The following is a 14,762-nucleotide window of genomic DNA, read 5'->3' as shown; positions in this document are numbered from 1 at the left end:
CAACAAATTTTTGTGCAAAATGAAATATCAACTGACCATACTTACACCAAGCCACAAATGCAAAATCTAGTGTGTAAAAATCCATTCTTGCAGGGCACTGTCTAATGTTCCAATATGGAGTCCAGGGACAAAATGACATTTTTTATAAAATGTTTGTGGTCAAATGTTTTAACACTCTGCAAGACTAAAGTCTGGCACAGTCCTGTTCTGGTAACAGGCTCTGAGCTGGACCAAGAGAGGGCGTAATTATCCAAGGAATGGAGGCTCCTTTGGTAGTGACTCTGCATCCCTGGTTCACAAACAACTATGAAACACAAATGTTGCCGTCGCATCACTACCAACAAAATGAACACTCCCAACCAACATGGCTTTTTTCAACCAATGAGGGGGTGCTCCTGCTCAGGGCGGATGATCACCTCACTTCTTCGGTGACAAAGCTGTACTTACAAATCAGCAGCATACGTACTTAAACCTGAGGGGATACCTGCTTTCAATTTTCATAATTTGTCAAGTGAGACAAAAGGGAAACAACTCATTCTAGGGGGAGGTTGTTGTCTCGGTCTTCTCAATGAGGTACATCAGGTTGAGGAAATCAAAACAAGATGTCTCAGGTGACATCACGTGACACATGACTAATGGCAAGAATAGATCAAATCACTGGGAAATGAGTAGCATTACTGATGACATCTGGCCGTTTTCAAATACTCCACTTCGGCTCCGTCTCAGGCTTCAACTGTTTTTTTGCTACCAGACTTTGAAGCTGTAAGCACACTAATTAGTCTAATAGTGCCACAAAACATCTAATAAGATGCAAGAAAGCCAAAAATTACAGTAATCCAAGTGATTTACACGCTTCAGACCCACAATCGGGGATTGGTTTGGGGAATGAAGCCTGAGACGGAGACGAAGTCGAGTATTGGAAAACGCCCCTACTCATCACCGGGCTTCAATATGATGAGTAGGCTTACTACATGAAACTTCTATTTATGGGGATAGGCAAGGAGACAGGAGACCAGACAGGGACTGAATGAACCTCATATAAATCTGAAATAAATCTGGTACAAAAGCAATGATTGTGAATCTCATTTTTGGGTTGCATACACATGTACAGTAAATTGAACACTCAACAATTTTTGAAACGGAGGAAATTTATTTACAACTTTGTGGAAAGAGCCGATTGCCTAAAAAAAGCCAAACAACAAAAACAACTTGGGAAAATTCTGAGGGCGTCCCTCCAATCCCTTCAACATGTGCAGTCCTTTCATGTATCAATCACAGCTCTGGTCAGCACAGCCCCTTTAAACCAATCATTAAATGCAAGGCTTGGCAAGACATGAATTCCTTGCATACAAATTTCTCCACCCAATTCACAATCACAAACAGGTTCATCTTCACTGTTACCCCTTTTCACCGTTATCCACAGACAGCCAGAACGCAGAATACCAGAGGCCCCCCGTTTGCTTACCGTGGCGGTACATTTATAGCTGCCCCAATGGTCAGATTCAAATACATGTATGTACCAATCGATACGTGTCTGTTAGATCCCATAGCTCCATGAGTACCTTAACATATAGAATGTGCTGTGAGTGTGTCGGCTAATCCCAAATTCATTTATGTTACGGCCTGGTGCTCACAGGTCGAATACGCTAGGGCGCATAATGACTTGCCAATGTACATGTGTAATTTTGTCCATTCCTACATGTACATGTACCAGTGCGTGAACATGTACTTTACAGGCAGGTACACTGTACATGTACATTTAACACCACTTGTGGCTTGCAAAACATGCAAAATGGCATAAATGTAACAGCTATATGGAGCACATTTCATTGAAGAGCTACGTATAAATACAGAATGGCTACCAGGAACATAAAAGTTTTCCATTAGACTAAGAAGAAAATGGTTACCATTCCAAACAACATGGAGTATTTACTGCTTGTGACAATTAAGTTCCTCTCTGCAAGTACATGTATCTGCTTTTTTCAAAGCTAATTTCAGGTGTATTTGGCTTTGTTATATCGAGCTGTTTGAGCAAGAACAGGTGTATTGGTGATGATGTCCTCAACTACAAAATGTGGATTACGTGTCACTGTCACAACATTTCCTCTCCCAAGTAAAGTGAAACGTTCTGTGTCCCTTCATCCTGTCAAAAACACAAGTCAATTGCCTTAGAAATAACTCTACATTTTTGTGGGTCACAATCTCACAATGGAATTCCTACATGCCACCACGTCCTTGTGAAGTGGTAAGAAGGCATAGCAATGCATGACCACACACAGCGGGCATTGTCAGCCTTTGAACTGGCAAGGGAAAAAAATCCTGGCTAATCAATTCAGAAATTTAATTACCTGTACAGGGATTCTCCATTTCCTTTATCTGCCCCTTTTCAGTGGGCTGAAAAAGTGCAAGTACCCTGAATATGCTAATTTGGTGTAATTCTCTGTTTTTGTTTCTCCTTTGTTGTTGAGGCTGAGATTGAACTGCAGTGATTCCTGCAGCAGTCACTGCTGTTGTTCACTGCACTACTGCTACTTTCTGCAATTGCTGTTGCTGGAATTGACATTGCTGTTGCTGATGTACTCATATGCACTTGGCAGTGCTTTAAAAATTGCAAGGACTTCTGTTACTGCTGTAATTTCTGCTGCTGTTGCTATCTGTATACTGTTGCTGCTGTTGCAATTGTTGTTAGTGCTGCTATTGCTAGTACTGAGCACTGCTGTCATGTTGCCGGTGTTGGTGCTGTTGCTACTATTGCTGATGGTGCTGCTGCCATTGCTGTTGCTGCTGTCACTATTGGTGTTGCTCTTGCCAGCATTGCTGCTCTTGTTGGCACTGTTGCTGCGGTTGCTGCCTGTTCTATTGTTGGTGCTGCTGTTGCTAATATCGCTGCTGTTGGTGGTGCTGCTGTCTCCGTTGGTGCTGCTGTTGCCGTTGGTGCTGCTGTTGGTGGTGGTGCTACTGTTGCTGTTGCTGCTGTCATTATTGGTGTTGCTCTTGATAGTATTGCTGCTCTTGTTGGCACTATTGCTGCATGTGTTATTGTTGGTGCTGCTGTTGCTAATATCATGGCTGGTGGTGGTGCTGCTGTTGCAATTGGTGCTCCTGTAGGTGGTGATGCTGCTGTTGGTGGTGCTGTTGTTGCTGCTGTAGGTGGTGGTGGTGGTGCTGTTGGTGGTGGCACTACTGTAGCCATTGGTGCTGCTGTTATTGGTGGTGCTGCTGTTGCTGATGCTACTGTTGCTACTGTTGGTGGTGCTACTGTTGCTGCTGCTGTTGCTGTGGGTGGTGCTGCTGTTGGTGGTGCTGCTGTTGCTACTGTTGGTGGTGCTACTGTTGCTGCTGCTGCTGTTGCTGTGGGTGGTGCTGCTGTTGGTGGTAGCGCTACTGTAGCCATTGATGCTGCTGTTATTGGTGGTGCTGCTGTTGGTGGTGGCGCTACTGTAGCCATTGATGCTGCTGTTGGTGGTGGTGGTGCTGCTGCTGCTGTTGGTGATGGTGGTGCTGCTGTTGGTGGTGCTGCTGTTGGTAGTGGTGCTGCTGTTGCTGCTGCTGTTGCTGTTGGTGGTGCTGCTGTTGGTGGTGCTGCTGTTGGTGGTGCTGCTGTTGGTAGTGGTGCTGCTGTTGCTGCTGCTGTTGCTGTTGGTGGTGCTGCTGTTGGTGGTGGTGCTGCTGCTGTTGGTGGTGGTTCTGCTGCTGTTTGTGCTGCTGTTGGTGGTGGTGCTGCTGTTGCTGCTGCCGCTGTTGCTGTTGGTGCTGCTGCTGTTGGTGGTGGTGCTGCTGCTGTTGGTGGTGCTGCTGTTGGTGGTGCTGCTGCTGTTGCTGCTGCTGCTGTTGCTGTTGGTGGTGCTGCTGTTGCTGTTGGTGCTGCTGTTGGTGGTGGTGCAACTGTTGCTGTTGCTGCTGTCATTATTGGTGTTGCTCTTGATAGTATTGCTGCTCTTGTTGGCACTATTGCTGCATGTGTTATTGTTGGTGCTGCTGTTGCTAATATGCTGAATTGCTTCAGAGGGAAATCTGTGAATTTTGTCAATTCCCCCTGCATGATATCAGCCAAACTGGTCTAGCTCCCTATCACATTCAACAAGCAGCAATATCCATTTTGGTTCAAACAGCTCAATGATGACTCCTATTCTCAGAAATCAGAGTTGTGTCAACATTATTCCTTACATGTACATGTATAAGACTTATCAATGATGTCCAGATTTTGATGTTTTTATTGTATCTTAACTTATTTGTAAAATTGTATTTCTTTTTGTTTTTTAATTTACATATTTAGATATTTTAAATCTCAAGATAAGGGTAGACAGGTTATTTTGGCCATAGTCAGTTTCCTCGCTTTTGTCTTCCCTATGCCCATCTGGTTGTAATGCATATTTAATTATTATGAAATAATCATTTTGACACAGATCTGATTTCTGACAATGGGAAATGAACAAACACTGGTGGCAGCAGACGTACGTGTACTTTACCGCCAGTCTTTTTCAAGGTATTATGTGTGCTCAGAACTAGCACACATGCTCAGAACTGGTAAAAAGGACCAGTATGTTTGTCGCCATCAAGCGCCGTCAAGCGCCGTCTCAAAGTCTCCCACTGTTCACTTCCCTGTATTGTGTGGTCCCCAATTCCTTAGATAAACCAGTTCCAATACCACCCCTGAAATTTCAGCAGCTCCTACCCCTCCATGTGAAGTCCCAACACTAAAACAACTTTACAGCCCCCTCTCATAATATTTGGATGACCACATGCCAGGGGGGTGATTCCTTTTTTTCTGTCAGGTTTTTGTTGCAAATAGTTTCATGTTGGAGGCCTGGGGGCCTGGTACAGGCTACTTAAAGGCGAATTCCTAATGTACAATAGTACATGTATTTCTGGTGGTTAATAACTCCTTACACGTGAAAACCAAAGGCAAGATTGGAGACAAGCAAAATATCCATGAAATAATAACTAGAGGTTTTGAGGGCCCAATTCAGCTGTGAAGAATACATACATACGTACAGTTGTGTTTGCACGGAGGCTCCCCTTAAATACCCATTTCTTGTTTCTGTGTCAACTCAAAAAAAAACTTTCATGGTAAACTCAGAAAATTCTACATCTTTTAATAGACTGTTAGTAAAATTCCAAAATCAGGAAAATCCTGATGAATAATTCTTGAGAGACCTCATCCCTATAAAACTCAGTTCTTGCAAAAGGTATACAGGGAAATGCCCTCAATGCTGTTTTAAATTATTCACTTAAAAAAAAAGACACTCGCACATGTACAATGAGTAAGTAAGGACATTCCAAAAGATTTTAAACAGGCCTTCAAAGGTCAAATATTTGGTTATGCCTTCCTCCCTTCAGCAGGTAAAATACTGGCTCAAAGAGCTGTTGCTTCATTACAACATGGGAGCCTAGAGCAGCTATGCATGATTACCGTCAACTTGGCACGCCCATTCAGCAGTGAGCCTTACACAAACAACTCCATTGTACCAAGGTGAATACTTGGGAATATTTTGAGGCGATCAGGCTGTAACAGCCCATCGACGTCAGAATCATGACCTGGATTTACATTCACGAACATATGAATGTTGAATGCGTGGCTTTCTTCACATTTTGGACTACGGCATTGTACATATACTAATAATAGTAGACTGTGCATATAATGTACATGTACTGTTAGCATACACCTGATATTCATCTATAAATGTACATGTACTGTACGTGTAGAGGTATACACATGTACGTGTACATGTAGGTTGCAACAGGTGTGTTAACGGGGAATTAAATTCTCTACAGGAATAAAACAAAATACGATACAAAATGGTAGCATGTCATAAAATCCATCAAGCACTTTGCATACACGCAACAGGGTTAAAAATGTGCATGTACGGTACATGTACGTTGTCATGATAAACTATTTAGTACCTCATAAAATGGCATATATCCCCATGAACAGTAACCGACAAGGCTTTGACAGAAACCTTGCATGTACCGGTACATATGTACCAGCAAGTCTCCTGAATCCCTCAAAAACCAACAAGGTTTAAGGGAAGTTTGCTTGACTGGCAAGGTACCCCGTAGGCCAATAGCAAAGCCCCCAGCACTTGTTAGGTTTGATATCCTCTGAAAGTTTCTTACCGATACGTATAATTTAAAATATAATGAGTGTTCCACTGTTCCAGCAGTGGAGCATTTTGAAAGTTTCCACACAATACAAACAATGCCTTGGAAGGGAATTAGAGTTAATAAATTGCAAACCTATGAAATTCTCCTCTTCTTTTATAAATTCCAGGATATGAGAGTGCACCTTTAATGTAAGAAACTCCCTTTACCCTACGGTACTTAAAGAGCCCAGTGGGTTTTCACCAGGCAGGGGTTCCTGGTGCCACCCGGATGCAGCGTTAACTACATCCTTCCTTACTTCCCATGTCTTGGAGGGACTTACACTGCCAGACAACCGGCCGTGAACTTCAGAATACTATCAACCTGTCAATCCCCTACCCCACAGAAGCAACATGCCGGCCCCACATGCTTACTACCGGTAACACTAGGGGGAGGAGGGTTGCAAATGAAGGGTGTAATATTGACCTGAGGGGTAGAACACAAAAGAAAACCTTGATGTCCCAAACCAAAGTTTCTGGATGATTTTTTTTTTCTCCGACTAACAATTTTTCTACTTTTTCATCTAATTTTCTGAGAAATTATTAACATTAAGGCAGGTTCTTCTTATTTCTGTACCTATCCTGTGCTCCTCTCCTGAGAGGATTGAAAAAGGCAAACCCATTTACGAAAAATTAGGCCTACAAGTAATTTGGTGATCATGGACAAGTTTCCTTGTAACCTCAATCCCACAACTAATTAATAAATCTTAGACCTAATGTAAATCAAGTGCTTCTAATTTAAAAAAAAAAAATGTAGCAGAGGAGTGGGCAGAAAAGGGTTTGGAGGGTCATCCATGTATGGATGACCTCACTTTCAGGTATCCCTTGGACTTCCAACAAATTCAGTGTTGAGTTTGCCAACTTGTTCAAATTTCACCAGAAAGTGTCTTTTCTTCCAAAAGGGCACTGGGTGGAGAGACCAGGCAGGCTTCAGTGACCTGAATATGCCCCATAGACTTCCCACTCCCCTGAGCCCCACATCAGTTTTGACATTAACCTTCCTATAATGCATAGTCATACTTGCAACATGACAGTCAACTCCCTGGTCTCACACATTGGAAGGTCGGTCATTCCACCTTCTGACCTACATGTACACGTTCCCAGACCCCAAGTGTACTGTATGTTTTCCGCCTTGGTCCCCAACTGCAATATCCCAACAGCCAGCCAAGCGGCCTACTGGTTCATTTCAACATACTTCATCAATCAATCCCTTCCTCTTCTTCAGGGTTCAGCTCAACAATCATAAATGTCAAGTTCCTGTCCAGAGCTCTGTCAGTGCTAAGCGGGAGGACAGGGTGAGGCTTGAGGGTTTAAGGAAGGCCCAGCTAGGAAATGACTGCTGAATTTCTTGGCATGCTTGCTTATAACCAAGCTTGCTTCCGCTCAGCTTAATGTCGGAGGAAAGTGTTACTTTTCGGTACACTGGAAGATGACCTAATTACAAATGTGTACATGCACTTGGGACCAAAAATATCTGCAATCAGCATTGGAGAAATGTCCGTATTTCGCAAACATCTTCTCCTCGGGAAATTTATCTAAAAACCACAGCAGACCATTACCGGTACATCTTGTCAAAGCAATGCTGCAACTCTAACCCTCAATTAACATCATGATTAGGCCTATCACCTGTCTGCTCACAACCAAATCATGATCATGTACCTTGCTCAGGAACACATGCAGGACCTAAGCTAATGCCACTCTCAAGTAATATCAACCAACCATGTGCCTACTTCCATAAAAGATCTGTGCCCATTCCGTTCCCCTGCAATGTTTTCACCCCTCATTAGTCCTTCCGTTACCCCTGGATAAGCCCCCTGACAAAGTGCACTGACCTTTCTATCATCACTTCCTGTGCTGGCTATACCGTTTCCCCTGTCACTGTCATATGCCCCGTCCACAATTGCCGGGCTGGATGTAGATTCCCCGTTATGACCAACCCTCCCAGACTGTACAGGTTGCTCCCCCTCGTGGACGCTGGTAGGTTGCTGCGAAGAAGGCGGGGCAGTAGGGGAACCCACAAGGCCCTCGTGGGATGACGTAGGGGCAGCAGAGCTGGAGGGTGAGGTGGGTTGGGAGTGGTGCTGATGCCCCTGTGGAGGGTTGCTCATGGCGGATGAGGTCCTTAAGACGCTGGGGAATGCTGGGGTCTGACAGTAATCCTTTCAGCGTCCAGCTTGATTAGATGGTAATGCCCTCACCCCACTGTTCAATGATAAAAACAATACATTCTATATTATCTTATTATCCCAGTCAAATAAAGGAACAGCTCAGCCACTTCTTCCATGTAGGAATATCTGTACCTCCTTCAAAATCATAAAAATGCATCACTGCAGTTTGCTAAATTGATGCCAACAAACTTCTTCAATAGCTTCCTTCCACAGCATGGACACCTGGACTCATGAGAGAGCCTACCATTCTGGAGATAAAGTTATCAAAATCAGTCAAGGGCTGAAGAATTTTTCAGTGCAAGGAGGACTTTTGATCAACTTTTCACCCCAGGTCCCAATTCTTTATCAGAGTATTCAGTCAGAGACTTGGGCAGTCAAAACCAGGAGCTTTTGGATTCATTTGCTATCCATCAGTTATGATCACGTAATCAAGTTCAGGTTGGCCCTTTCGGAAGCCTGAAAGGGACTGACCTCCCTTAACTTCCGGAAACCTGTTGGGTAATGACAATTGTGTCATCATCAAAACCAGGTGCGTGTTAGATTTGCAGTGGTGGCCGATCAGCTGAGCACAAGGACCTGGAGCCAATGGAGGGTGACAAACACCAAATCATCACCAAGGTCCGCTTTCCCTGTTAAGCACAGGCTCCTTCCCATCTACTTTCTTCTCCATAAGCCCTTTACCTAGAGCAGCTTTATTTCACCTTGTTCTTGTATAAATTGTCCAATTATCATCAAAAGTAGTTGGAAAGTCACAAAGATAACCAACGTGTAGAAAGAGTGTCTGTAGCCTTTATGTTTGCTCTTCTATCTCTCCTAAACTTTTTTAAAGTTAAGTTTCTTGTTTACAATGAGTCACTTTGGGGCATCAGAAGCATAAAACGGGTGACAACTTGCTTTTTATTAAGAAGCATTCACTTAAAAGGGATTACTTAATAACTCATTTATTAGATACCAAACGTGGTATCCTTTGAAGAGGCAAAAGACATGGTGGATGGAATTAGAACCCCAGAAGGTTGACTTGGAAATATCCTCAAAAGCATTAAGGTGACTTAATTTTCTAATTCTTTGAGCTCAGACTGTTCTACTATCACAAGGATTCAATATGAAAAGAAACTCATTCTTGCTGCCACGTTTGCAACTCCAAACGTTATTCAAGAAGACATGAAACTGTATGTTCATCTTCTTTGACGTTTGTGTTCGATGGCAGACACTATTTTCCTCCACAGGTTCAGAAAATCTGGTTTATGTTCTGTAAGGAAACTGCCTTTCAGATTCACAACGATAAAGCAATGTCTGTGTATCTGTGTACTACATAAAAATTGCCATTTGTATCCTCGGATAATTTCCAACAAAACAGAGCAAATTTTGCCATAATTCCAAGTTAATTTAAGTACTAAAATGATTCATTCATATTTATCTGTTCCAACTAATTTGTATTGGGAGGAGCAGATGTGAATCAGATCTCCAATATCTGCAACAGGCAAGCTTAAGTTTTCATGTAAATATTATGCTTTATTATGTTAAGTCCCAAATCAAAACTCATTGCCAATACAAAAAGATTTCGGTAATTTCAATTCCACAAATAAGCAGCTGCCTAATACATTGTATAGTAGTTTAGTTTTTCATTATCCCCAGAATAATTCATGGAACCTATCTTCCAGGGAATTTTATGCAAGGACAATTCCTGAGTATACCAAAATCTGAACCAGAGGACCATATCCCCCACAAACAATATGAAGCCTGCTTAAAATTTTATGGCTAGGTTCTTCAGTGCTAAACCCAGGGAAAACCTGAGGTGAAGCATAGGCTATAATCCAACAACCAGGGGCCAATTTCATAGAGCTGCTTAAGCACAGAATTTTCTTAAGCAAGAAAAAACCTTGTTTAATAAACAAACGTCACCAGCTCAAACTCTATGTGATTATCATGCTAACCAAAAGACAGATAAATACCATTCCAAAACAACATACATCACAAGAAGTTTAGGCAACCTGATTTGTCAAGCAAGGTTTTTTCACGCTTAAACAAATTTTTCTCTGTTAAAAAGCAAAGCTATAAAATTGGCAATTACAAGCCATTACTGTGGGGCCATCCTGTGCTCACGCAGGTTGTACACGCGATTTACACAGGTATATTTCCCTGACCAATAGACCTCTTTCATCCATGTGACTGAGTTACGCTAAATGTAAACAATGGCACCATGTGTGGACCACCTTGACCACGGTGATCGCATACATGTACATTCCTACGGGCAGCTTCAACCACGTGCAAATGCTGCATGCTTGACTAGTTTATCTTGAATAGGTAGATTACTATCACAACACTACGCACTCATCACATCACAACACATCATAGGTGGTCCAGCACGATCGTGACATCACAGGAAAAGGGTCTATAAGGTGTTGTCACTGTTGTGATTTCTCAAAATGCACGCAAGGGCTCAAGTTAAAACTCATATGCGAGTCCCACAGGAATGGCGTTTCCCTGCATTTGTCCATGGTACCAGACCCTGAACATTTGATCTTAGGCTCACTGTAACTCAGTATGTTTTATTCCTCCATGATTTGTCTACATTGATCAGCAGATGAAAAGCAAGGCTTAAATTCATCGGCAGTAGACGTGGGAAGGGTAGGGGGCAGAAAGGGACAGGGGCACCAGTACTCTCCCCTCACTTTTTCAACTGGGAGGCCCTTTCCCACTTTTTGCAGGGCCTACAGGTACATGTATGGGCTTCATGGGTCAGGCTATCCCTGGCTGCTGCCTGATGGTCCCACAGCTCTTCCCCTCCCATCCACTTTGAAAATCCTTCTGCCCCCTGTTTCTTAATTTCCAATAAACAATACAGCATCTGTCACTTCAGTCTTTCAGGAAGCCAACTTCCACCACTGTCTCCCCCCCTCCCCTAGCAGCCATAATCCTCTTTAATTCTTCAAGAACCAACATTTACAGGACAGGAAACAGTCGCACAAATATTCCATCCTATGCCTGTCAGTGACTTCCGCCTTGTGTGCTTCTGTTCCTCAAAAGGATGAATGAGTTATGTAAACATGACCATGAATAGGAACAATGGGATTGGTTGATGGTGAACCCTCAGGGGAAAACCCATTTCTGTGTTTCCGTGAATCGTACTGCCATCTCAATCATGCACGCATTCTATCTATGGTGGAACATTTAAATGTGTTGCTGTGATACATGAATGCACATGTACGTATGTATTACATTACACACAGACATGTACATGTATATTTGTATGTACATTGACACGTTTACATGTTAGGAACATTTCCAAGCAAAATACATACATGTACATGTATTTTCAAGGACAAACGGGTTTGAAAGTTTACAGATGTCTGAATGTTACCAGTTGGACATCCGTGTTAGCATTTTTTCATGGAAGAGCTTTCTTATTTAGATCTTACTTCGGTAAAAATAGGAATATATTTATAAACGCTTGATCAGTACAAATTGCATGTAAACCTCAAAAGAAAATTTAAAACAAACTAACAAATGCTCACAGTGAAGGCTATACCAGATCGTGACTTATGGACACACCAAACTGATCAGAAACACAGTGTTGCAAAATAAACCACCATTATCTCCACCATTAATCATGCCAAGATAAAACAAAGCAGTCAAGTTGATGGAAATGTCAATTTAATTTCTTATTTAGCAATGCAGTAATGTTCCAGCAGTTTAAAGACAACAAAATCACAAGCGAACAACATTCAATGTTTATTCAATGTTTTCAGGCTTACATTCCAGCTTAAGTTCAAATACAGTCCTCTTAAATGCTGCGCTATAATACACGTACACTTTATTCTAAATTATGTCTACTTGACAAGATGTCCTTAAATTACATGTATAAACAAACGCTACCGAATGGAAAGAGTTCCATAATATCGACCATATTCATATACGTGTACATGTATACAGACAACAGTTGATGCCCTGTGCACAAACCTATGAGACTTCTCTGAAAAAAATAAGCATTTTCCAAGTAAATGCTTCGGAATTTTCTCAGCTAAATTTCACTTTTTTAGGACACGTTATCACTCTCTGATGGCTATGATAACATTTTAATTTAAGGGAAGATTTAGTCATGTTAATGACTGTCCGTGTATGGAACTCTTTCCCTACAGAACATTTTGATCAAGTTTTAGAAATTCCAATCGACAAGAGGCTGTTTCGCCATAATATAGGGCTCTAAGTAATGACTAAATTAAGTGACACATCTCTGAACACTGCGCGCCACATGTCAAAGTGCGTGTAGCATACCTAAACCATCCACACATCCACCGTACGTAAATAAACTCACCAACAGAAATCTCACGATCAGTAGCGCTTTCTGCATGAATTTTTCACCAAAATGGTCAAAAAATCTCAAAGAATCCACCAGAGCCTCGACGACAAATTCACATGGAACCGAAATGCTTGGATGACAAACGTGCCCCTTGTTCAGAAACGGACGGATTCCGGCATTTTCCTGCTAGTATTTCTCAACGTTTACGGCGACTCGGCGGGGTTGCTTGAGTTGATGTCAAAAACGCATGTGGGTCACGTCAAAAAATTAAATGACAACATTCGCAACAGTTGAACAAATGAGGGCGCTATGACACTTTGCAAAATAATTATGTGTCGTCTGCTTATATTTAAACATACTAATCGCCGTCTCCTCCAGTGTGGAAAATAAACAAAGAAAAGGATTTTATAAACGACCACCGAGCCGATTTGGTAAGACAAATGCAGTGGTGTATGTTGCATTTCGGGGAAAAAAGGCAAACAAATACTGACAAAACAAACCCACTCAGAAAGTTTGCGGGTAAATGTGAAATCGATCTCTTCTAGAAGTGGAGTGGTTCTGAGAAGAACTGGTAAACTGGTTAGAACTCGACGTTTCGACTAGAATGATCTGGTCATCCTCAAGAAAATGAAAAACAACAAAGAAAAGGGGAATCCGAATTCTAGTAACAGGAAAACGGTATTCCATGAAGACTGCGTGCAGAAAGGGTGGATGATTTCTGAGAATAAGGTCGCACACACAAACCTGAAACACCATAAGGTGGAAAAGCGCCCTCATGTCGAGTCGATGACAACGTAAGGATTGCATGGGGGTGAATATAATAGAAAAAATGATCAACTCATTCGGCGATCATATGACATGAATGCGCGCAATATACGTCTTTGCTTTCGTCAAATTTATTTTTGTCATTCATGCCAATTATCATGGAGTCATGGAGTCAATACAAGTTAAAGTCAGAAACGCCCACCTGCATAATATTGCAGACTGAAAAGTTTGAGCATTCGAGAAACGTGCAAAGACACGAGACGAGCAACGTCGATTGTTTACCCGGAGATTCTTGGTTTGTTTCTCATTTGTCACTCGTTTTCGATGGTACCAGCATATCATTGTTTTGAACATGTCAGTGATACTAAATTTATCGGTCGTAAATAATTATAAACCACGATTTCTTTCCCCGCATAGTTAGAAAGGACGCCATGTTTACGACTCAGTTCACAGTGGATACATTAATCACCCATCGCTGCTCGTTGATAAAAGAAGTACCAATAAGGGGGGGGGGCAAATACAAAAATAGTCTGGAAAAGCCAAGAGTACCTTTTCAAGAACGAGGGCTAAGTACCACAAACCTCCTCCTTTATCATAAGATCGAGTAATCCTGGACCTGATTTTTGTTTCCAGGTCGCTTACCATCTGGTTTTCCATCGCACTATTTATAATAATGGTTTCTATAGTGATGATGTAGAGATTAATTACGGGATGATCATTTTCATCAGATGGTGTGCTATGAGTACCATTATTGTGTTACAAATAATTGATGATGTATCGAGTACAAGGTGTCCCGGCAATTCGTTTGTATCCCTAGTCAAGCGTGAACTTGCCGCCTACTAACTTGTTTTGGCTGCTTGAGGTCACTTGAACATGTTTGGAAAACCTTCATGATGTGAGTAGTATTTATTCAAATTTTGTGCAGACATCTTGAAGTGTGGACAAGGGTATTTTAACCCTAAAAAGAGCCGGGACGGCCCCCCCACACTCAACTCTCCAATATTGCCGCAGTGCGTTTTTCCCCCAGGAATTGAACCTTTTGGAGTATTTATAATAACTCTTTGAGGTAATTTTGACACCTTTTTTTCTGCAAAAATCGACCTACAGTTCTCGTGCAATGCGCATTTCCCGAGACGGGTCAGCCAAACGTATGCTGTGCTATAGATGCACGCGTGTATCCATACACTAGCACGCATGTAGCCATGAATTTCAAATGACTGATTCAGTTACACATTTACACAAACTTCACATTCGTAATGAGTGTCTATACATGCATGTCAAGTAAAAAAAAATCGACCGTGGCACAGCCCAGTTCTTGGGGGTGGATCCGCGCCCCCTCTCCCGGCTGAGAGATGGGCCAAAAATGATCCGGCTCTTTTAGGGTTAAGG

At 42.2% G+C, this 14,762-nt stretch overlaps 2 protein-coding genes across 6 annotated transcripts in view; both read right to left on the bottom strand.

Annotated features, from left to right (window-relative positions):
- LOC110973566 (RNA-binding motif, single-stranded-interacting protein 1-like) overlaps nt 1–14,762 on the bottom strand; it is a 134,735-nt gene that overhangs the window by 117,762 nt on the left and 2,211 nt on the right. For 2 of the 5 annotated variants that reach the window (XM_022224470.2, XM_087148044.1), the window contains exons 1-2: nt 12,624–12,876; nt 7,973–8,342 (exon numbers count right to left, since the gene is read on the bottom strand). In XM_022224470.2, the coding sequence (XP_022080162.1) occupies nt 7,973–8,248 (276 nt within the window). In that variant the 5' untranslated portion in view covers nt 8,249–8,342; nt 12,624–12,876. Of the gene's footprint in view, nt 1–7,972; nt 8,343–12,623; nt 12,900–14,762 lie in introns of those variants that run through there. The other 3 variants (XM_022224467.2, XM_022224468.2, XM_087148043.1) reach the window with 3 other exon arrangements.
- LOC147796363 (uncharacterized) lies at nt 2,037–4,683 on the bottom strand. The gene is made up of 2 exons (XM_087148200.1): nt 4,676–4,683; nt 2,037–3,567 (listed from the first exon to the last, which is right to left on the bottom strand). Exons 1-2 carry the CDS (start codon nt 4,681–4,683, stop codon nt 2,529–2,531), a joined length of 1,047 nt encoding a protein of 348 aa, XP_087004326.1. The 3' UTR covers nt 2,037–2,528.

Source organism: Acanthaster planci, linkage group LG17 (genome assembly GCF_054643075.1).
Source record: "Acanthaster planci isolate LZ-2023a linkage group LG17, COTS_SCS, whole genome shotgun sequence".
Classification (NCBI taxonomy): domain Eukaryota; kingdom Metazoa; phylum Echinodermata; class Asteroidea; order Valvatida; family Acanthasteridae; genus Acanthaster; species Acanthaster planci.
This window is presented reverse-complemented; position numbering and strand designations above follow the sequence as displayed.